Source organism: Apodemus sylvaticus, chromosome 7, assembly GCF_947179515.1.
Source record: "Apodemus sylvaticus chromosome 7, mApoSyl1.1, whole genome shotgun sequence".
NCBI lineage: Eukaryota > Metazoa > Chordata > Mammalia > Rodentia > Muridae > Apodemus > Apodemus sylvaticus.
In genome coordinates, this window is record NC_067478.1 from 22,655,694 (window position 1) to 22,680,672 (window position 24,979).

The window sequence follows — 24,979 nt, forward strand, 5'->3', positions numbered from 1 at the left end:
TTTGCAAAATATAGCCTAATTATCCATGTGTACAATCTCATTTCTAGTCATTTCTGCAGTGATCATTAGTGAATAAAAAACAGATTTACACGATTATATAGCAGGGAATATGGTTCAACACAAAAACTGTTACAAATTTCAGGTAAATACATGTTTCATAAAACACTGCTATCACTTAAAGATTTAAATAAAATTCCAAAACTTGGTAAGCAAATAAAGACAAGACAACTAAGAAGCATTTTCCACCATTTACTCTTGTTATCAAAAATAGTTCAACTCTTCTTGCAAAACAAAAACAAAATCGTACATACTGGACACATACATCACATTTTTCTTCCTATGGCTTTAGCCCACCCCCGCCCCACCAAAAGAGACCAAAAATTTTTTTTGTTTTTTTGTTTTTTTTTGTTTTTTTAAAAAGCCCAATGACAACAACAAAACAACTACCTGACCACATCCACAGACAATGACACCAGGATACACTACAAAACAGGAGGTGTCATCTGCTCTGTGTCCAAAGGATTCTTCTCCATGTCTTTATGAGGCGAGTAACCATCATTGAACATGCTGTGTGCCAAATCAAAACAACTTCAACACATCAGATCTCACTGGATGGTGAGCGCAGTAGAAACTGGAACTTCCCTAGCAGTATTTGTCTTAAAATAAGCACTGCCAAAGCAGCAACTCTTGGAAATCACAAGGTTCTCTCTCCCCCTAGTCAGTCCTTGTTTAACTTGGGCTGTGCTCTTTCAAGCAACTGACTAGACTTCCCGTCAACAGAATGTTTATCTTCCCCATAAAGTTAATAGGAAGAAGTCATTAAAACTGAAAGTTTGTGCTTTACATGCAAAAGAGCATTCTAAAGAAAATCCTCCGAGCTTTAGACCCACCTAAATGCACAGGCTTCATTAAAGGCATTTTTTATTAAGGCCTTGATAAAGAAGCCTTCATTTTGAACAGCACCCTAAAAAAAAAAAAAAAAAAGAAAGAAAGAAAGAAAGAAAAGGAAAAAAAAGGAGCATATTCAAGGTAAAGCCTGTGGCAAATAGGAGATAAATAAAGAAGTTGTCAATGGCAATAAGTATAATGCATAAATCTGGGCACATCTGGGGCATTATTCCAAAATTCCTTTAAATAAAACCCAATTTTTAAATTCTTTTTATGTTTTTTAAAAATTCTGTCATGAACTATATAAATTCAATTATATTCAGAATAAAACAGCTCTTCACTTTATTTACCAAATAGAACATTGCTCAAAGTGAAAGGACTTAGGATTTTCCATAGAAGTGAATCAGATAACTAGAAAGAAGGCTGAACTCATAAAAATTTAAAGCATAAACAGCTTAACATTTGTGGTCTGACAGAATTTATTTGTTCACTTTTTTAAAAGACAGATTTCTTAAACATTCTAATGAGGGGGAAATTTTCTTTCATAATACTGCTGATTTAAAAACTGCTACATACATGCCAGTAGCCAATTTTCATGATCAGAAATGGTATTATGTCAGCACAAAGGTTGGGCTGGACACATCAGCTTTTCAACAGGAGAAATATCAATGCAGCATCTGAAGGCAGCACAAAGTCTCCTGCTAAAACTAATGGCTACTTTTCCACAAAAAAATTAGCACAATCTTTATGGACTGACTAGATACCACTTCCTTACATTTAATCATCAACTTTGATTATGCACAAAGCATGACCATAAACAATGAGGTTATTGTTATTTCCTTGCCAAAGTTCATTTTGTATAAATCAGTTGCATCAGCATTTGTTCTCAAACTATGAGGTTCTGTAAGAACTAAGAACATATAGTTGTAGGGTTACTCCTCCATTATCTGCAAACTATTTCCCCGACACTAACACATATAACTTAGCAATGAAAACACTTGATACAAGTGATCTATATGCAGGAGCTCCGGCAAGTTAAACCAACAGAACCATAGCTGCCGTAAAACTGTAGCTATTTCCTACCAAGGGGTAGGTTTAAAGACCCACTGATTTAACAGTCGAATCTCATATCTATAGCTTCATCCAAACTTTTATCATCATGTGTACTGGCAGCTAAAAATGTCGTTACGGGGGACCCTGTGACATTAATTACACTGGTGCTGGTACTTGCGTTACGCACAGCAATGCTAGTCACATTAATGCCCAAAGTGAGCCTGGTCTGCTCCAAGGCCTTTTCTGGCACCGCAAATGCCTCCAGCTTTTTCTCCCCATTGGCCATATAGGAGTTTTGGCAGCCACGACAAATACAATCTAAGCAGGCTTTCCGGTTAGAGTAGCAGGGGCAGCGCTGGCCGCGGCAAGTAAGAACACTTGGATTCTGAGTAGCACGCCCGCATTTACATCCTTTCTTTTCCTGGGGTTTTTTGTACACAGTCTTGGTGGGGCTTCCTGGCATAAAATGATGACTAGGAATCTTTTCCTTTACTGTTTTGTCTTTTTTAAGAATACCTGGCTTGGATTTAGAGTGGGATTTCTTGGATCCATGTTCATGACTCTTTTTCATGCTTTTAGTAGATAAAAGTACAGTCTTGCTGATCTTGGGTGTCGTGCCTCCATTGGGAACAGTTGCTATAGGTTGAAGAGAGATTTTGCTTTCCCGCTTCACAGTCACAGGAGCAGATGCCCCCAGTGTTGGGCCTCGGATAATGGTAGAAATTGGAAGTGGCTGAACTTTCTCACTGTCACTTTCAGATCTGGATCGTTTTCGATTCAACTTTGCTACCTTCGGAGTTGCTGCTGTACATGATAACCCATGAAGTGCAGGGCTGGTAGACATGAAAACATTATGGCTAAGAGACTGGGAAGAAAGCTGCAAAAAAGGTCCATTGGATACAGTGGCTTCCAAGTTTGGCTGCAAATTAGAACAGCAAACTTCTGTATTCGAAACAGTTTCTAAGCTGCGGAGTACTTCTTCGACACTCAGCAAAAGAGAGTCACCAGGTTTTATATCTTCACTGAAACTACAGATATCAATACCTGTGGAGCATAAGTCAGTGGCTACCGTGTCACAGACAGGTGGCAGGCTGTCAGACAGATCCTCAGTTTTTATATCAACAGTATTACACACGTCAATTGTATTTGGATGTTCAGGTGAAGGGATATTTATACCAAATCTATCTATTGAAAGCCCATTGTAAGTAGGTAAACCATTGATAACAGAACTGCCAATGGCAATGCTGAGAGTGCTCTCAGACATTGGAGACAAGCTAGCTTGAGGATCAGCTGTGGGTTCTGAAGTTGAAGGTAAAGGGGAATGTGTCAAACACAGAGTGAAGGATGAATCTGAAGGTTTCTCTGTCTCCTCACAAAACAATGATCCGTCATTAAGCAAAGCCAAAATATCAGACGAACAGTCAACTGCTTCTATTATATCCCGTGCCAGTGTCGTCTGGGTTATATATTCACACAGTTTCTTGTAGCAATTCACTAGGATGCTTAACTGCTTGTTTTCCTCAAACTGCTCATAGTCTTTGCACCAGCTACATGAAGGTTTCATCATCATTTTCTTGCCTTTACAAGTTTTGCAGACATAGTGTTGGCAGGTGGAGTTGGTGGGTGCAATAGGATCCTGAAGCAAATGTCCTAAGGGGAGGAGGAGGAAAGCACAGATTTTAGCAAAACTAATATAGTTTCATATAATGGAGTTCAGATATTAATCTCTTAAACTGAAATTGGTTAAACTCACTATACTGGAGGGGAGGGTATACAGAGATAACTGGAGAAATAGCCAATATCTTACTTCATTTCTGTAACATAGTCTCCATTCCATTATCTCAAATCACAGTCTTCCTGGATTTTGGTCTTGCCCACAAAATGTTAGCACCAACCTTCTTATGATCTTCTCTCCAAAAGTTATCAGGAGGTAAAGTGTGGTGGTGAAGTGTGGGCTTAAAACCCCTGAGGCCCCAAACGAATACAACAGAAGAATAGACAACATACTGAACAGAATCGGTACAAATGTAATTTCAACCAGTAATAATAAATATAAGCCATAAGATCAAAATATAAACTACAATGAGTAAGGGCTCATTCATCGAAAGAAAAGGAGTTTTATTCAATTAAAAATCTCCCACAAGGACTGAAGCTAAGAACAAAATAAAATGAGGAGAATGTGAGCCAGACACAGTGGTGCACATCTTCAGTCCCAGCACTCAGGAGGCAGAGGAGGGTGAATCTAAGTTCAAGGACAGCATAGTCTACATAGTGAATTCTAGGGCAGTCAAGGACTATATAGAAACCCCGACTCAAGAGAACAAGGTCAGGGTTGGTAGGAGAGATTTGTGTACCACCATGCCTGGCTCAATAGATTCTTTTTCAAGTTAACTTCCTTCTAAAACACTGACATAATTCTTTATTACAATAAAGATGTGTAATCTGTACAATAAAGAAAAATGGAAGTAATACTGGATGCCAGAACTCAAAAGAACTTAAAATTATAAATCATAGGTATCCTCAGTACAGCAACAGATTATGAAAGTGAAAGTGGGGCTGGGTAGTTGGCTCAGCTGGTAATGGCACTGGCTAACAACATGTACAGCAAAAGTATGAAGAGATGCATTCCAATCCCCAGAAACCACATTAAAAAACTGGTTGTAGTGGCACACTCATGTAACTTTAGCAGCAGTGGGTATAAGTGTGGGGAGGAGCTCATTGACTCCCAGCTCCACGTTCAGTGAGAGTCTACATTTCAATAACAGAATAAGCATGGTAATAGAACAGGACATATGAAGTCCTCTCCTATAGCCTCTGCACACACATGATCTGCACACATGTGTGCACATACCACACAAACACACACATGGTAAAAATGGTCTCCAACCCGAGACAGCTATCAAATTATAAATGAGCTATAAATATAAACAACAGAAGGGTAGGTAGATTTGGGTCATCAGCCTATCTCCACCCTACCAGTGCTGGGTTAGACAGGCACCTCCATTCATGCCTACATAAGAAGAAGCACTTGATCCACTCAGCCATTTCCCTGACACCTTCATTTTTAATATTTAAATAACACCAAAAATCTCGAGACAAAAAAATTAAGCCCCCTGGTACTAAGGCCATATACAAGAAAATAATGACAAAAGCCATCAAGAAAACAATACACAACAATCACTAACAGATAAAGATAAATCCAACAACATACAGCCCAAACCTTTCAGTTTATAACCTACATCTCCAGCAAACTAAAAATAACTTCTTTAACCTACAGCAAAAATACACTTGAGGTCCTTGGGGGGGGGGGGGTGAGCAGAGTCGAGGGAGCCTACGTATTCAGATTGATGTTAGATGTTCAGATGTTAGATACTCCCATATCTTTATCTAGAATGTATATATAATTCCAAGAAAGCCATACACAAGAGCAAAAACTCTTGAGTGCCACTGGGATTAGGAAGGCCACAATAAAACACTGCATAACACTTTGTGTGTTTCTATACATTACCAATGAACTCTCAGTCATTTTTATTTCCCAACACTCCTACTTAAAAAACAGCACCAAGAAGATATTTTAAATATTTAGGAGGAAAATTAGTATTTAGAAATACTAATATACAGGTCTCTCTCTCTCTCTCTCTCTCTCTCTCTCACACACACACACACACACACACACACACACACTTTTGTAATCTCAGCACTTGGAGGGCAGAAGCACGAGTATCAAGACAACCTGAGCTGCATTATAGAGAGACATGAAGTACCAAGAGCTAGGGTCCTTGCTCACAGCTTCCCTGGAATGTGCAGCCTATAAATTCAAGACCCAAGGTGGGCAGTGGTGGCTTAATCCCAGCACTTGGGAGGCAGAGGCAGGCAGATTTCTGAGTTCGAGGCCAGCCTGGTCTACAGAGTGAGTTCCAGGACAGCCAGGGCTATACAGAGAAACCCTGTCTCGAAAAAAACCAAATCAGAAAGAAAGAGAAGAAAAGAAAAGAGAAGAGAAGAGGAAGAGGAAGAGGAAGAGGAAGAGAAGAGAAGAAAAAAAGAAGAGAAGAGAAGAAAAAAGAAAAGAAAAGAATAAAGCCACCCAGACTGTTCATCTCCATTCCACTGCCTATCAGGGCCTCTTCCCAGTCTAAAATCTGCCCATCCACCATCCATTTCTATTCCAAGTTCTATTCCAATTTGTATCCCAAATCCTATCCATTTGACTACTGCACTAACAGTTCAAATCCCTTGTCAGTTCTCTCTGGAGTCTAAATGTTTTCTCACTTATCCCCTTGCCTCAACTTCACCCAATCCAATTAACTCATCTGCTATTCTGCCGATGAGTTATTGTTCTAAAATATAAACCTAACTACAGGCTTATCCTTTGAAAGCCTTCCAACTGCCTTCATTCCTGCCCAAATGCGGACACACTAATGCCATCCACACCCACACTAGCCCGCAGGAAATAGCCACGGTTTACTTTGTTTGCATGCCTCCTTCAATGTTTTCCCTTCAACTCAAATATGGCCTCCACAGCAGAGGTCCTCTCTCGCCCCTTTACCCTCAGTGCTTCCTCTTAGAGCAGTGACTGCATTACATTCCCTCTGCTCATTAGGCCTTACTCAAAGGACAGAATTGTTTTTTAGACTTTGTATAACAGTTGGCAATAAGCTGGCACCTAATATAAGAATGACAGAATCATAAAACATTAGGCTTATGACTGACTGACCTTGAAAATCACTTGTTCCTGTAGTCTCATTTTAATCAAAATGGATTTTCATACAGTACACAGCCAGGTTCTAGCAATAAAAAATTAAAAGCTGAGTCTATAAAACTCCCAACCTAGTGTTTTCATCCATGTCCTCCCTCCTCATCTCCAAGAGGCTATCTCCAAACTCATATGCTAAAAGCATAAAATTTCAGATTTTCTTGTGCCCACCTCTCAAGTATTAGGATTGCAGGTATGTGCCCCTATGCCTGCCTTAAAAAGCGCTGGAGAATCAAACTCAAAGTTTCACATACTTAGCTAAGCAAGCACTCTTTACCAGCTGAGCTGCATTTCTAGCCCCTTAATCTAGGTTCTTCTTGCTTATCCAACACCATCTCTGCTTCTGCTACTAAATCTGGAGCAATCACTGACAGAATGTTAGCGTAGTTCCACACTGATTATAAAAAAATAACTTGATTACTTAAAGTGAACCACAGACAGAATGAATAATCAACTATAAGATGAGAGGCTGTTACAGGGGAGAGAGAAGCAGACAGTGTCAGTGACTGCAGCAGGAAAAAAAACCCAAGGAAAAGGATGGACTCTCAACAAGTAAGTAAGGGGCAGGCTGGCTAGGGCTCAGAAACTGGAGCTACAGAGTCCTACCTAGATTCTTTATAATCCCAATTTCTAAAGCTAATCTGAAATGGTTCATATGAGCATTTGGTTTGAGGAAAAAATGACCCCCATGGATTTGAATGCTTAGTCATTAGGGAATAGCTCAACTTGAGAAGGACTAGGAGGTGGGCCTTGTTGGAGGAAGTTATGTCACTGGGGGTGGCTTTGAGGTTTCAAAAGTCCAACCTAAGCCCAATGTCTGTCTGTCTCTGTCTGTCTCTCTTTCCCCCTCCCTCTCTCCACCCATGGATTAGGATGCAGCTATTAGCTACTTCTCCAGCACCATGCCTCCCTGCCAGGCGGATTTCTGAGTTCGAGGCCAGCCTGGTCTCCAGAGTGAGTTCCAGGACAGCCAGGGCTACACAGAGAAACCCTGTCTCAACAAAACAAAACAAAACAAAACAAAAAAAAACAAAACAAACAAACAAACAAAAAAACAAAAGAAAAAACCAAATTCCAAAAAAAAAAAAAAAAGTATTGTCTGGGGTTGGAGAGATGGCTCAACAATTATTGAGCACCTAAGATCAATTCCCAACACGCACATGAGAGCTCACAACTGTCTATTATTCCAGTTCCAGAGCATCCAACACCCTCGCACAGAGATACATGCAGGCAAAACACCAATGTACATGAAATAAAATCATTTTTAAAGGGTAAAGAAAGTGTTTTCTGACCTTTTTTGTTTTAACTTTGAATTACAGAACCAAAACTATACTCCATTATTTAATTAAAGAAGTAGAGAGTTTCCAAACAATAACGAGATCTTCCTTCTTTAAAAGGATTTTTTTTTCCAGCCAGACTACAGTGGTGCAGTTTTACTCCCAGCACTCTGAAGACAGAGGCAGGTGAATCTCTACATTCAAAGTCAGCCTGGTCTACTAAGAGAGTTCCAGAACAGCCAGGGCTACAAAGAAAAACCTTGTGCAGGAGTTCACCGTGGTCAAGAGGGCATCAGATTCCCTAAACCTGGAGTTACAGGGGGTTAGGAACAGCCCAATGTGACCACTGAAAACCAAATTCAGGTTTCTCTAGCCTGGAATATCATCTTGATAAAAACGCATAAAGAACCACTAAGAAAAAAGTAACCACACAATAAAAAGATCCCATGTAGTAGAGCAAATAAGAACAATTAACTGTTCTTCAACAATTAAAGTAGTCATCTTTACAAGTTTATTTTCATTCTAACAAAACTGTACTTAATACAGTTTTTTGCAGGCATATTGAAGTCGAAACCTCTTTAAAGGTGTTTCAAGAGGCAAAATATATAACTATGGAGCTACTATATAAAAAATAAAGAAGCCGCCGGGTGGTGGTGGCGCACGCCTATAATCCCAGCACTCTGGGAGGCAGAGGCAGGCAGATTTCTGAGTTCAAGGCCAGCATGGTCTACCGAGTGAGTTCCAGGACAGCCAAAGCTATACAGAGAAACCCTGTCTTGAAAAAACCAAATCCAAAAAAAAAAAAAGAAAGAAAAAGAAAAAAAAAGAAAAAGAATGAAGACCAAGGAGATGACTCTGGTCAAAATAAATTTCAAAGTGCAGGTTCCCAAATAAAACAAGAGCAAGGTGAGCCTAATGGCCAGCATTACAGAAGACAAGGGTCTCCCCAGGAGACACTAGCTAGCTAGAACTGGCAAGCTCTGCAAATAGCAACACCTGCCTTAATATATAAAGAGCAATCTGACCTTCATATGCATAAACACAGAAATCTGAATACATGTGTACACATGTGCACACACATGCATTCCTATCACACATAGTTGCCAATAAAATTGAAATTAAATAAAATTAGGCTGGGTATGATGGTGCACACCTTTGATCCCAGCACTTGGGAAGCAGAGGCAGACGGAGTTTGAAGCCACCCTAATCTACATAGAGTTCCAGGCCAGCCAGGGCTAGGTAGAGAAACCCTAACCCAAAAAAGCCCAAAATAAAAAACCTCAAGTCAAGCATACCAGCAGATTATCTTTAATCCAAAACTCCAGATGCAGTGGCAGACACATCTGAGTTGAAGCCAGCCTGGTACACATACAGTTCCAAAACAACCAACGAGGGCTACACAGAGAGAAACCCTACCTCAAAAAATAAACTCAACTAAAGAAATGAGACCAGAGAATCCATCTAAAATATAATTTTACTCTTGACATTCTCAAGGCCAGTTTTGTTTTTAAATTTCTGAGTAAGCAGCACTTGGAATCTGTGAAACTTATACCCATTCAGTTTATTCTAATGGTTTACCACAAGGCAAATAAATGCCTCAAAACACTAAATAAAAACTAATAGTAAGGCCGAGCAGTGGTGGCGCACACCTTCAATCCCAGCACTTGGGAGGCAGAGGCAGGCGGATTTCTGAGTTCGAGGCCAGCTTGGTCTACAAGAGTGAGTTTCAGGGCAGCCAGGGCTACACAGAGAAACCCTGTCTTCAAAAAAACCAAAAAAAAAAAAAAAAAAAAAACCAAAAATAACAAAACAAAACAAAAACAAAACAAAAAACAAAAAAAACAACAATAAAAAACCCTAATAATAAAACTAAGTTTTTTTTAGAAGTTATTAGATCTCCAATGAAATACTCAAGCAGAGATGTTCAGAATAGCATTAACCCCTTCAGCTATCACAACCCTGTCACCTAGTTTCTTTATAGCATCTAACACAATTATAGTATTAACAGAACACTATGAGTTTTAATTTAAAGGAAAGAAGATGACAGTCACTAAGATTGATAACTGGAGTATTTTGATCACCTGACCAACCTGGGGACTCCAATAGGTGGACTCTACAAAGCAACAACAAAAAATCTCAAGGTAATTTTGCTTGGGTTGTGTGTGTGTGTGTGTGTGTGTGTGTGTGTACGTGCGCGCGCATGTTTGATGCTGTTTTTTTTTTCCTCCTGAGATGTGGCAGATCTTTTACTTGAAGCTATCCTCAAGTTTCTGCCTCCTGTATACTAACTTCATTCAGCTCCAAGTAATTATCTTTTTTAATTTTTTTATTTATTTTATGTATATGAGTACATTGTTGCTATCTTCAGACACACCAGAAAAGGGCATCTGACCTCATTACAAATGGTTATGAGCCACCACTGGTTGCTGGGAATTGAACTCAGGACCTCTGGAAGAGCAGTCAGTGCTCTTAGCCACTGAGCCATCTCTCCAGAGCCCAGTAATTATCTTTAAGTTCACTATATAGCATCACTTTAAATAACTAGGTACAGCTGTATTGAGAGACTGGAGATGACCACACATATGCCAGTTTGGCAAAAAAGAACAGTTTACCACTACAATTTTGCTTGTTACTGAAGCCAAGTTATTTACTAACATCTGAATATCAAACCACAGAGTTTAACTAAAACTATGACAAAATACATTCTGGTACTCAAGGTGGTTAAGTCAATAATTTATAAGGTAAATCTCCACAAGCAATTAATATATGAAAAAACCCAACACCACAGATAATTACATGGATAATATATGACTACTCAAGTCCTCAAGAAATTCATAAACAAGTCATGCTTCATTTAATATTCTAGCAAGAACTAAAGAAGACTCCCAGATATCTTTTATCTTAATAACAAATGGGCTTTATTGTGTTTGTAGTTAGAACACTTGTGTACTACTCCACCATTTTCTTTTTTTTCTTTAAAGATTTATTTATTATATGTAAGTACACTGTAGCTGTCTTCAGACACACCAGAAGAGGGCATCAGATCTCTTTACGGATGGTTGTGAGCCACCATGTGGTTGCTGGGAATTGAACTCAGGACCTGTGTCTCTTAAGACATTTTTAAGGTGTTATTACCGAAAACATGTAGAAATTCATTTTAATTCTCATCAAAATCCCAATGGCATTCTTCACAAAATTATTTTAAAAACTGTAAAAGTCATAGAGAAATACAAAAGGCCTCAACTAGTCAGAGGAACACTGGAGATATCACTGTACTTGAGTTCAAATTATACTACAGAGCAGAAGGAGCAGAACAACACAGAACTGACAGACAGGTCACAATACCGTGCAGCAGAGCAGAGCCCTCAGAAGCAACAAGACACCTGAGGGTTTTTACCAAGGTACCAGATTTATGCACTAGTAAAAATGCTTCAACAAATGGACCAGGGAAACTAGGTAACCAGAATTAAGCTATAGGTAGAATTAAGCTTTAGCTCACCTACACAAAAAGCAAATCAATGGACTAAATAACTCCATGCAAGACCCAAAACATTTCAAGGAACTACACACTGGAGAATACACTTCAAGATACAGGTATAAGTAAGATGATATATAGATATAGATGTAGATATATAGATATAGATATATAGATATACTGAGAGAGAGAGAGAGAGAGAGAGAGAGAGAGAGAGAGAGAACTCAGAAGTTGCTGAAATTGACAAAAGCAATGTAAAATTTTACCAAAAAGGTCATATAGTATCTAGCATCTACTCAAACTCACCACATATACAAAACATAAAATCATGACACAATGAACAGAAAAACCTATCTCGAGCAACAAATTCAAACATGAAAGACAACAGAATAAAAAATAACACTAGGGGAGGAAAGACTATGTTCAAAAGTGCTTAATATACCTAGTAACAGAGCTTCAAAAAACAGTTAACACTCTGAAGACAATCAGAAAGCACTAGTAACTGATTTCAATGCTCAGTAACTAGGGAAATCAAAGGAAATCAGTAAAAGTACAGAGAGAATCTGAACACCATTAGCCAACTGCTGTGACAATGAAAAAAAAAAAAAAAAGGTGTTCTCTGACAACAGATCAATAAATAAGCAATTCTTCTGCTTACCCAAGTAATGAGGTTTCACAAAATCGTTCAAGTTCCAACATTAGAAATGTTATGGATCTCGTGTCAAGAGGACACTTTTCATTCTTCTGGATTACAAACCCAACTACTCACAAGGTCAGTCAAGGGGGTTGTGGGTGTGGTATGGTGTGGTAACAGAGTCTGAGTATGACTAAGGACAAACAAGGAGGACATACTCCCACAATCAAGTAGGGTGCCCCTCAGATTCCATCCAATGGTGCTTTAATGACAAAATGCTACTGTTGCATGGCCTAAATACTTTCCAGAAGGCTCTTACAATGCTGGTTTTTATATGAACTACATATGTTGAAGTAATGACCAATGAAACATTACTTTAACCAATAAGAATGCCAAACTCGACAGTCGGTGGTGGCGCACACCTATAATCCCAGCACTCTGGGAGGCAGAGGCAGGCGGATCTCTGAGTTCGAGGCCAGCCTGGTCTGCAGAGTGAGTTCCAGGACAGCCAGGGCTATACAGAGAAACCCTGTCTCGAAAAAACCAAAAATAACAAAAACAAACAAAGAAAAAAAAGCCAAACTCATAAACAAATTTCTGTTTTGTCTTTAAGACAGAGTTCTCACTTTACTGCCTAGGGTAGTCCTAACCTTTTGGGTTCAAGTGACCTCTCTCTGTGTCATCTTTCCAAGCAGCAGTTGGCTCTAAAACACACATCACCACACCTGAACAGATTTCTGGGTTCTGTCTCTTTTCATAGTATCTCATATATAGCCAAGATGGCCTCAAACTTGATCTCTCCTGCCTCAACCTCCTAAAGAGCTGGAATTACAAACATGCAAAAGCAGGGTGAGCTTCAAATTTCAGTTCTAATAAACTTCATCTTACAATAAAACAAAAAAATTGAATGCTTTGTCCAGATAGTCTCATGCAGCCATACTTGATAGTACTCTGGACACAAAAATCCTCACTAAGCTGCTATAGCAGTTACTCAAAGATGCTTTCTGTCTCAGAAAAGACAATATCTTCTGGCCAACAGTCGAAGGGCAAATTTTAACCAAAGGTTTCTCACCAAGAGAAAATAACCTGGTATTTCCCTAAATATATAGGCACTGAAACTCAATGATAATAAGAAGACAGCCCATACCAACAAATGACTATGAAGAAGATTCAGAAATGCATCAGATGGAATCATCCATCTGGTCTCTTCTAATCCTAGATTTCTGTATTATATATGGCCAGGATCCCAAATTTCTACACCAGGCATGTTTTACTTCAAAGGAATTATTCAGCTAATTTCCTAGATAAAAAATTCTTGCTGGGGGCAGAATCCGGGAGACGTGGACTAAAAGAAGGCTCACAATTAACAGTGCTTCCTGCTCTTCCCAGATGACTGGTTGGTTCCCAGCACCCACTTCAAGTGGCACACAACCTGTAACTCCAGCTCTAGGAAATCTGACTCCCTTTTCTGGCCTCCTTGGGTACCTTCCCATGCACAGTGTGCACACATGCATATATACAACACAGAGACAAAAAGGAGAGAAATAAAAATACATCATAAAAACACATTAGATGTGGGTGATGGTGGTGCACATCTTTACTCCCAGCAATCAGGACAACCAGAGCTATACAGCACTACCCTGCCTGGGGAGGGGCGTGGGAGAAGATAAATCAACCTCACATTAGAGTCTCACATTAGAATCTTATTCGTGAAGCCTATGTTCCAAGATCCTTAATACATGCCTGAAAAACAGTACAGTACACTGAACCCAATTTTTTCCTAGAAATACGTACCAGCAACTGTGACATACCATAACAGAAACTGTGACATACCATAACAGAAAGTATACCAATGTGCAGTCATGCATTCTCTCTCCCTCTGTGTGTCTCTAACACTCTATATCCAGAGGGAGAATACGTATCCATTTAGTGTCCATAAAGTCCTGGACATTTGGCTCCGGGTTAGTAGTACACAGTGACTTATGCTTTAGCCCCAGCTCTCAGGAAGCAAGAGAGGCAGCTCTGCGAGTTCTAGGCTAGCCTGGTCTGTACACAGCAACTTCCAGGCCAGCCAGGGCTACAAAGTGAGATTTGGCTCAAAAATGAATAAACAACTTTAAAAAAATTAAAGAACCCTCTCTCTCTCTCAACTTTAAGTTGAAAGCTTTCGCCTTTTCACATAAAGGAAATCTTTCTAATGCTTTTCTTAGAAAACTCCAAATTGCGCGGGGGGGGGGGGGGGGGGGGGGGGGGGGGGGGCACATGCCTTTAATCCCAACACACTGGGAGGCAGAGGCAGGCGGATTTCTGAGTTCGAGGCCAGCCTGGTCTACAGAGTGAGTTCCAGGACAGACAGGGCTACACAGAGAAACCCTGTCTCAAAAAAACCAAATCAAATTTAAAAAAAAAAACAAAAACCTCCAAATTGCTAGTCACTCTATAATCATTTAAGTAAGATAAGGATCATCTGAACACAAGCACCACAGTGTAAGAAATCTTGAGACCACTAAATACAATAGGGTGGATAGCATATACAAAGTATACACATAAAGCATATACAAAGTATACAAAAGGTTTATCCAGAATAGGAGAAAGAGTAGGACAGAACAAGGACCAACTTAATGTTTATAAATTAGTTTTTTCAGAATTTTCCTTTGATATTTTTAGGCTGATTGACTACAGGTGTTGTTTTCCGCAGCGGTTGGTTTCTGCGTTGACTTCTGTGGCTGCTGCCGCTGGCCAGCCCACACGCGCGCACCCCGGGCGCCGGGCCGCAGACCGCGGTGGAGCCGGGAACCGCAATGAGGCACGCTAGACCAAATGGTTCCATGTGGACTTTATTTAAGAAGGGAGGGGTAGCCGGCGGGAAAGGGAGTGAGAAGGGAAGGAAAGAGAGAGAGGAAAGGAGCGCTGCTAGGTTATATAGCGGTGGTGACGTAATTACAGGTAAAGGTGGGCTATGGAATTCTGGGTAGATGGCAGCCGTTGCCTGGGCAACGGACCTATACATTGCTTTGCATGGTGTCGCAGACCTCAGGTACCTACAACAGGTAACTGAAATTGTGCAAAGTACAACTACAAATAGGAGTGATGTAATACTTGAGGTATTTATATACCCCTTGTTCACAATAACACTGAAATAGCCAAGAGGCAGAAAAACCCAAATGCCCATCTATGGAAGAATGGAAAACAAGAATACATGTATACAACAGAATTATTCCCCAGCCTTATAATGGAAATTATGTTACATGATATAACATGGAGAAGCCTAAGGACATAATGCCAAGTAAATAAGCCAGACACAAAAAAGATAAATAATATGATCCATTTATACTAAGCACACACACAGCACAGTCAAGAGTACCCACAGAGCGGGTAAAGACACTCTGCTGCCAAGCCTGAAAACCTGAGTTTGATTCCCTGGGACCTACATGGTTGAGAGAATCATAAGTGTTCACATAAACACATATACAAAATAGATGTTTAAAATTTGTTTTATAAAAGCAAAGTAGAACTGAGGAGATGGGTCAGTCAGTAAAGTACTTGGTGTGCAAACATGATGACCTGAGTTTATTCTTCAGAACCCAAATAAAAAGCTGGACCCACCTATAATCTCAGGGCTGGAGAGGCAGACAACAAGGTTCCTCTGTGTGTGTGTGTGTATTTATTGATTTCATTTCCTTTTAGTGATGCTAGAGAATCAAACCCAGGGGTGTACATGCTAAGTAAGTAAGCCTTCTACCAGACTCTAAAGACTGCACTGAGGCTATGTAGCCTAGGCTAGTCTCCAATGCTGAGTCCTTCTGTTTTTACCTCCCAAAAACCGGTATTAAAGTCATGTGCTACCAGACTCAAAGAGAATAACACTAATTATAAAAAGGACTCATGTTTAAGAAAAATCATTTTGCTGGGCGGTGGTGGCGCCCGCCTTTAATCCCAGCACTCTGGGAGGCAGGTGGATTTCTGAGTTCGAGGCCAGCCTGGTCTACAGAGTGAGTTCCAGGACAGCCAGGGCTACACAGAGAAACCCTGTCTCGAAAAAACCAAATGCAAAAAACCAAAAAAAAAAAAAAAAAGAAAAGAAAGAAAGAAAAGAAAAAATTCATTTCTTAACACTGAGAGCTGGAGAGATGGCTCAGTGGTTAAGAACACTGACTGGTCTTCCAGTGGTCCTGAGTTCAATTCCCAACCACCACAAGGTAGCTCACAACTATCTGTAATGGGATCCAATGACCTCTTCTGGTGTGAACTCATATACATAAAATAAACAAATCTTAAAAAAAAAAAAAAAAAAAAAGACTGTGTGGGGCTGAAGGGATGGCTCAGCTATTAAAAGCACTTTCCAAGATCCTGAGCTGAAATCTAGCAACTACATGGTGGCTCACAACTATTGGTAACGCCCTCTTCTGGAGTGTCTGAAGACAGCTACATTGTACTTACATATAATACATAAATCTTTAAAGAAAAAAAAAAAGACTCTGCAAGCTAAAATTTAAAAACAAATAATACATATACAACAAATTACTCAGATGGCCTTTAATTTAGCTTCTCTCTAAAAGAAAAAAGAATATAAAATAAGCCACTCATGGTTTTATGTTCAACACACACATCATAAGTCCCCTGGTATTTACAAATTAGTTTGCTCTTGCACAAAGCAAAGTATTTCTGCCCAAAGAGAACCAAAACTCCAGACCTGAAACAGACCACCGTCATCACTCCTCTACTAACAATCCAGTGTGAATCCACCATGGCTTTCACCAATAATGGAAAAATAAGCAAAATCAAAGTCATCCTTCATAAAGCTAGTAAGCATATTAAACATGTTTACTTTTCACAGAGATTTTACATTCTCAAAGCTCAGTTTCCTATGTTCATAATTCAAGAAAGGTTTCTTTTCAGTAATGCAAGCACTCAGCCATTCATCAAATACTTTTGATAGCAGTCAGACACAGTGGTACAGTGGTGATTAAACCAATAAGACTCCGCCCATCAGGGAGTCACCCACCCCTGTCACAGCACCATATAATAGGTAGGACTAAGAAGACATGGCAAGAATTCAGGGATATCAAGATGGCTCAACAGTTACTAACAATTGCATATAAAGTTGGCAACTTAAAGTTCAATCCCCCAGACCCACATAAAGATGAAGAGAGACAACTCCAGAAAGCTGTCTGCCAATTCCATACCCAAACATGCTCATACACATCTTGCATTCACACTAATAAAACTTTTAAAGATTTATTTATCTATGCACATGAGTGTTCTGTTTGCATGTATATCTGTATGACAGAAAAGGATATCAGATCCCCTTCTTTAAATGTAGATTGTGAGCCACCAAGTGGCTGGTGGGAACTGAACTCAGGACCTATAGAAGAGCAACCAGTGCTCTTAACTACTAAGCCATCTCTCCAGCCCATTAATACACATTTTTTAAAGTCAATATATTTTAAAGTCCTTAACATACAAAACAGCAAACAAACAATACTGGTTACTATGTCCATACTATGTCAGTGGAAAATATTAACCTCCAATCCAGGCCCTGTCTTTTTATTAAGAATCATAATTCCTAAAAGGCAAGCCCAAACCACTTTGTTTCTAGACTCATTAAAGTACGAGGACAGTATTTGTATTCCAAAGTACAAATCTGACCATATTATTTTATAGGACTACAAATATCTCCCACAATAACTTCAAGTTCTAACAGTCTAATCTGACTATTTATCAAATGTATACCACTTGAAGACCGACAAGTTTACAAAAACCTTAAATCCATACAGCAAGTGTATCAATTCTCAGATCAACAAAAGAAACCCAACTATGTGATAATGCCAAGCTAACATTAAAAATAAGACTTAGAACTGACACTTAAAAACTACTCAGGGAGCCGGGCAGTGGTGGCGCACGCCTGTAATCCCAGCCCTCTGGGAGGCAGAGGCAGGTGGATTTGAGTTTGAGGCCAGCCTGGTCTACAGAGTGAGTTCCAGGACAGCCGGGGCTACACAGAGAAACCCTGTCTCGGAAAAAAAAAACCCAAATCAAAAAAAAAAAAAAGAAAAAAAAAAAAACTACTCAGGGGCTGGAGAGATGGCTCAGCAGTTAAGAGCAGCGACTGCTCTTCCCTAGGTCCTGAGTTGAACTCCCAGCAACCACAAGGTGGCTCATTACCATCTGTAATGGGATCTGATGCCCTCTTCGGGTGTGTCTGAAGAGAGTGAAGGTGTACTCATTTAAATAAAATAAATAAATAAATCTTAAAACAAAACAGTACTCAGTTACTGTTCCAGCCATTCCCTGCGATCTGGAAAGAACAGCAATTCTCTGCAGCTCTCATTCATTAGAAATGTCAGACTCTTTAAATATACAAAGTAACTGAAAAAGAAACAGTGACATTGTTAATTAACACTTCAAAAAACAAATCTGTTTTCTGTTTTCCTTACAGAGGAACCAGGTTCAAGTCCCACCATCCACATGGCAGCTCTCAATTGTCCCTTACTCCAGTTCCAAAAGATCCAACACTATCTTGTGCCCTCAACAGACACTGCATGCACACAATATAGATATACATACATATATACACTAGCATACATACTAGTGACACACACATACAAAAAAAATAGTAAAATCTCAAAAAACAAAAACCCTTTTTAAGTGGATATCGCACACATGTGCCAGTCCCAGACTTTCAGTAGATCTGTTCCTGTAAATTTAAAAAGTTTCAAGACAGGGCTAGAGAAAAAAACTAAGCAGATAACACTCATATGGCAGCTCATAACCATCTGTTAACTTCAGTTGCAAGACATCTGGCAACTCCTTCTGGACTCTAAGAGCATATATTAGGTACACACACACACACACACACACACACACACACACACACAAGTGCAGTTAAAACATTAACACACATAAAATAAAATTAAATTTTTTTGATTTTTTTTTAAGCCACTACAGCTAAGCATAGTAGAGCACTGCATTTAACCCCAACACTCTGGAGGTAGAGGCAGACAGACTGTCGAGAGAGGCCAGCCTCAACTACACAGTGCTAGTTCCAGACCAGCCAGGGCTAGTGAGACCCTCTCTCAAATTAAAAAGAGGAAAGCCCACCATAGGAGCTGAAGAGATAGCTATCCAGTTAAAAGCGCCTGCTACTAGCGGTGTTGGAAGGCAGAGGCAGGCCAGCCTGGTCTACAAATCCAGTTCCAGGATAGCTAGGGCTACCTACACAGAGAAACCAAACAAACAAGCTCCTGCTACTTTAACAAGGAACTGGAATTAAGTTCCCAGCACAAACTGTAACTCCAGTTCCACAGGATCTAAGGCCCTCTTGTGACCTCCTAGGGTTCCTGCAAGCTCCTGGGGCACATATGCACACTCAGGCACATACACATAAAATAAAAAACAAATTTAAAAAAGTAATAAGCCCACAAATAACTAAATTTAAGAAAAAACAGATAAAGGAAACAAGCAAATTTTAAAGCAATTTGTGTTCAGTATTACAATGGTTTGATTAGAAATGGACCCCACAGGTTCATAGGGAGTGGAATATTTTGAAAGAATAAAGACTTTGAGGCCTTGTTGGAGTAGGTGTGGCCTTGTTGGAGCAGAAGGTTTTTGAGGTTTTAGAAGCTCAAGCTAGGCCGTGTGTGTGTGTGTGTGTGTGTGTGTGTGTGTGTGTGTGTGTGTGTGTGTGTCTGTCTGTCCTCCCTCCCCGCCCCGCCCCGCCCCGCCCCCTCTTCCTTCTTAGTACCCGCAGATCCAAATACAGAGCCCCAGCTCCTCCTCCAGCACCACATCTGTTTGCCAGGCCACCATGCTTCCTGCTATGACACTCATGTGCTAAACCTCTGAACCTGTAAGTCAGGCCCAACTAAATGTTTCCCTTTTTAAAAGAAACATGGTCATGGTGCCCTAAGACAAGTAGAAAAGCAGAGCATGACTCCACCTACAGAATCTACCTGCAGAGCATAGGGCTTTTCCCCTCCCTCTCTCCCTTCCTTCTTTCCCTCATTGAGCAGAAAAGAGTAAAAGGAGCAACACAAAATGTACAACAACCAGTATTTTCCCTAGAGACTTATATACACCAGAAAACTAAGAGAACTATAGAAAGTGAGTTGAAAGGAACTATAAGATAGCATAACAAGTAGAACAAAAGGTTACAGAGATTTCGAAGACAAAGAACTTTTTGCTAGGGTGAGCAAGGAACATTCACAGAAGGCAGCAAATTGAGTTTTGGGACCTTTACAGAATATGAGCATTATCTTAAGGCAAAAGAAACTTTAGGGAAGCCAGGCCCTACTGGTGCAGGACTGTAGTTGCCAAGTATTAACAAGGCTGAGGAAGGAAGGTCACTAGTTCAAGGGCAGCTGGTCAACTACACATGTATATGATATGCACAAGGTCCCATGTCCAAGCCTCGGAAGGTAGGGAAGAAATGTAAGGAAGAAAAATACAAAGAACATGCTTAAAAAGGTAAAACAAAATAAAAACATCTATTTGACTATGGAAAATTGACCACAAATACAACATCCTATTTACTGCACCAAAATAGAATTAAACTTAATTTTTACATATTTATTATTCTCCTGAAATAAAAATGCACATGAATATTATTAATGAGCTTGTTTTTTACCTTAAAAAAAAAAAAGAAAGCATAGGATTGTACCTGCTTTGTACTATACAAACATAAGCAGTGCTAGAGCTAATAAAAATGATATCTCTTTCTCTTGATAATCATGGACTTGTGGGGTACTGGGGAAAAACTTAGACCAACATCTCTATTATCAAAATGTCATTAAAGGCCACCCAATTGTAAGTAAAACCCACAAATCTTTTCCATAATACAAAAGGAGGCATGAACCAAAGAGAATAATCACTAAGTTAAAACAGTAATAAACTCAGTTGTGTTGCCAAGACTGAGTATTAAATGGGCTTTTTATGTGTAACTTCAGGGCTGGTGAGATGGTTCGGCAGTTAGGAGCACAAACTGTTCTTCCAGAGGACCAGGGTTTGACTACCAGCACCTACATGGCAGCTCATAATAGTAACTCCATTCCCAGGGGATACAACTCTTTTCTGACCTCCTCAGGCACAGTGCGCACAGCATACACACACACAGCCAAACACATAATAATCTTTTTAATGTAGCTTTATATTTAATGTGTCTCATTTTTAATCCATGTTTAAATTATTAAGGCCATGTTTAGTTAAACCACCTCTGAATAATTTAAAATCCCACCTGTCTTGGTAGAACTCACCAAGAATCCTTGCACTCATAGGGCTGAGGGAGGAGCTTCACCAATTTGAAGCCAGTCTAGTATATGTAGTGAGACATGTCTCAGAAAAATTTTAAAAAGGAATATAGTTAGCAGCAGGATGAAAGTCCTGGGCTTCCCCACTCAGCGATGCAAAAAATAAGGTTTTGAAGTTCCAAGCTCCCAATCACCATCCAAAATCACCACTTTCTAGCAGAGCTAAGACTTGCCCATCTGGTAGAGAGTAACATATTTTCAAGTGCTAGCTGACAATGCCTTTACTAAGTATAGCTGTCTGCGGAATAATATGGCCATTACCTGACTGACCTGTCTTTCCCCCACTTTACCAGGCCACAAACCTACTGATCCTCCTCTAAAACAAAGGGGGAGGCGTGTCAGGGAGAAGTTGGGTCCACACCAGAACCTCAATCTCAGATGCTCTATAAGTAAACTCAGAGGCAGAGAGCTCTTCAATAGGCCCTGAGTTTGAAGACCAGCGCCACCAAAAAATTAAAAGTGAGACTGTAAGAGAGAACAGCACACTGAAAGCAAACTAACTCTGCACCTGGCCCTAAGCCCTCACTTTACACTCCAGGACGCGCGGTTAAGTCATCTGCTCTAAGCGACTGCTTCCCTGTAAAAGTACTGTGTCTGTTAGTCGTCAAGGCGGTGCTTAATCAGTTGGTTGCTTAAACGCTTATGAAATGAAGTACCTAACCAGGAAAAACCCAATCTCCACCCTTTTGGCACCCCTCAAATGCCCTGCCCTGAGCTATACAAAAAATGATGGCTGAACCTTGAATACCATTTCTATGGTTCAGCCACTGCCTCAATGTCTAAATTCTGACTGAGCAGAATGTCTGGGTTAACACAGCTCCAACAGTGCAGTAAGTGGAACACATCATCAGTCCCTGCCTGCCTTGATGCTTTCTCATCCATATTAAACATCTCATCTTCTAAAAGGTGGAAGATTTATATCATCTCAAGGAGGACAGAAGATAATCGTTCTGGTTTTCTGAGTGTCAAATCCTTTATGTTCCCAGTTAACACGAGTGATCACCCTTTAAACACTTTCCAACTAGACAAGATTTTCACCATCTCGTAAGACTCACAAGTATTGTAACCGACAGGGGCTAATACCCTTTGGGGGAAAAAAAATCTAAAAATAATCCTCTGAAACGAGACATGGCTATGCATGCCTGAAATACCGGCATTCAACAGACACACGAAGACCACTAGTTCGAAGTCGGCCTAAGCTACATAGTAGGAACCTGCCTTAAATAAGCAAGTAAATAAACAATGCAACTCTGCCAAGCCACCTGACATTAAAACTACAGAAAACCTAATCTGTAAAAAATCTCACCAACTAAAAGTACCATCAGCTTCATTAGGTCAGTGCTAACCTTCAAACGATCTGTTGCAGAACCTGGGGCACTGAAGTCTCTGGCTGGAGGTGCATCAAGATTATACCATCCACCCTCTGCAAAACACCAATTTAGGGGGTGCAGAGCATATGCCTTAACAATGTTTGGCCACACTTAATGACAATGATATTCAATCAGTTCCTGCAGCAGAGGTTTAAAAAAAAGAAAAAGTCAGCACGCTGCTGGCATTCCAACCCCATTTAAGACATCACCGCTATACGTGTGAAGCCGTCGAAGAATTTTTTAAAATACATTTAAAAAAATAAAACACCAGAAAAATGGGTCAGGGCGAAATAAAACCGTTTTGAACGTTAAAGCCTCCGTACAAAGGTGGCTGGAAAAGGCTCTCGGCCTTTCTGAAACGCCGGGCAAAAGTCCCTAGGCGAGTTTCAAAACTAACGACCGTATACTACTGCACAGAACCACCACTTAAAACGAACTACCGGGCCGGCCAACCGTTCACGTTACTACAGCCAAAGACACTTTAGAAAACAGGCAGGGAAAGGGGAACAATAAAGAAGCGTCTCACCGCAAACACAGCACGAGAGGGACTGTCGGAAGTAAGGCAAGAGCCTGTTAATCTCTGTAAACGCCTTGGGGTCTCCGGGGTCGTAGTTGAGCACTAGGCGGCTCGCGGAAATGTAGAGAGCAGTAGCATTCACCGGGTTCATTGCAGACACTTCGACACCAAGGGCCCCCGGTGGAAAAGAAATTCCGGATCCAAGTTTGTAAGCAGCCAGGGAACAAAGGCGAATTTGCAACAATTCGGAAGAAATCTGAGCAGAACCACTGGCCAAAGCAGCAACCAAAATCCGTGCAAGTTTGTGAAGCTGAAGCAATCCTCCCACACATGGGGTCTTGACGCCCCTCCTCCGTCCCTGAGACTTGCAGACCGAAGAGAGACAGAGAAATCAGCGATCGAGTTCGTCCGACACGGTCGCGACTGGGTGTCTCCGGACAGGATCGGTCTAGCCCCGCGGCTCGGCGGGCGGCCTGCGCTCGAGCAGCATGTCCGGCCGCGGAGGCACCTCCGGGTGGAGCTGGAGCCCAGGGAGCGGGCCCGGTGGGGTCCAGGCGGGGCACGCTTCTCTCCGGACGGAGGGGCGCTTACTCCATCGCAGCGCCGGCGCGGAGGCAGCGGGACGACGAGGACTACGGCGCAGGCGTCGACTTCCCCGGGTCTAGTGCCAGCAGCCGCGGCGGCGGAGGTTGCTGCTGCGGCGGGAGCGCGCCGCTGCCGTTCTCGCCATGCCGGACGCGGGGCCCACGCTGCGCCTGGCGCGGCGGGCGGGAGGCCCCCGCCCGAAAGGGAGGCCCCGGAGGAAGTGCGCGCGGGGCCCGGCGGCGGGAGGGGGCGGGGAACAGGCCCGGCAGGCAGCGGCGGCGCCCCTCGCTCCTCAGCCGCACACTTGGGGTCACCAGCGCAAGCGCCGCCCCCTCACAGCCCGGCCATCTTTTCGGCACAGCACGGACGACTGCTCCAAGCGCGACTGCCACGGCCACCGCCGCCTGCCCGGCCGCGGTTTAAGCGAGTTCACCCCGCCAGGCCGCCGCCGCCACCCAGCGCGCACGACGAGGCCCGCTGCAGGCCCCTCCCTCGCGCCTGGCCGCCCTCACCCTTATTCTCGCGCCGCTCTAGCTCGGTTGGGCCGGGGCTACTCCGGCCGTGGTGGATGGTGCGTCGCGTCAGGCCCGGCCGGTAACGACGACCGTTACCCCAACGGGCAAAGACACTGTCATCCCCGAGACTCCCCCGCCGCCGTCGTCGCTAACCCTTGTACGCATGCGCAGAGCGCGCTCTCACCCCCATCCCCCCCGCCCTTCCTTTCCTTCTGCTTCCCTTTTCCCCTGCTTCTCCTCTAAAAGCCCCCTCCACACCCTCCCCGGGCTGCCGGCCCTACTGCGCATGCACAAGCCCCCACCCGACCCTACCGCCTTTCGCCCTTACGCGTGCGCTTTGACCGCCCACCCAGAAAACCGGATAAACACATTAGCCCGCTCACGCCAGCCCCGCCCTAACCGGCCGCCAGCACACCCTGAGCTCATTGCGCATGTCTGGCTCTCCACTTACGGCTCCTAGCGCAGAGCATGCTCGGTTCCAGCCGGACGCGTCCGCCCCTCCCCCACGTGCTCTCCTATCCGTGTGGGTTGTGGTGAATTGGGTAGCGGTCACGGCTTCCCGTCGCGTGGGCTGCGCGCTCGCGCCGTGTGGCGGAGGGGTTCG

The 24,979-nt window shown here is 41.9% G+C and overlaps 1 protein-coding gene across 2 annotated transcripts; it reads right to left on the reverse strand.

Annotated features, from left to right (window-relative positions):
- Positions 1–229: 229 nt before the first annotated feature.
- On the reverse strand, positions 230–24,465 carry Msl2 (MSL complex subunit 2). Of its 2 annotated transcripts, none has more exons than XM_052187533.1 (2): positions 24,373–24,465; positions 230–3,591 (listed from the first exon to the last, which is right to left on the reverse strand). In XM_052187533.1, exon 2 carries the CDS (start codon positions 3,509–3,511, stop codon positions 2,000–2,002), a length of 1,512 nt encoding a protein of 503 aa, XP_052043493.1. In that variant the 5' UTR covers positions 3,512–3,591; positions 24,373–24,465; the 3' UTR covers positions 230–1,999. The 2 variants fall into 2 exon arrangements, with proteins under 2 accessions (XP_052043493.1, XP_052043492.1); XM_052187532.1 differs by lacking the exon at positions 24,373–24,465 and adding an exon at positions 23,285–23,511.
- Positions 24,466–24,979: the final 514 nt, after the last annotated feature.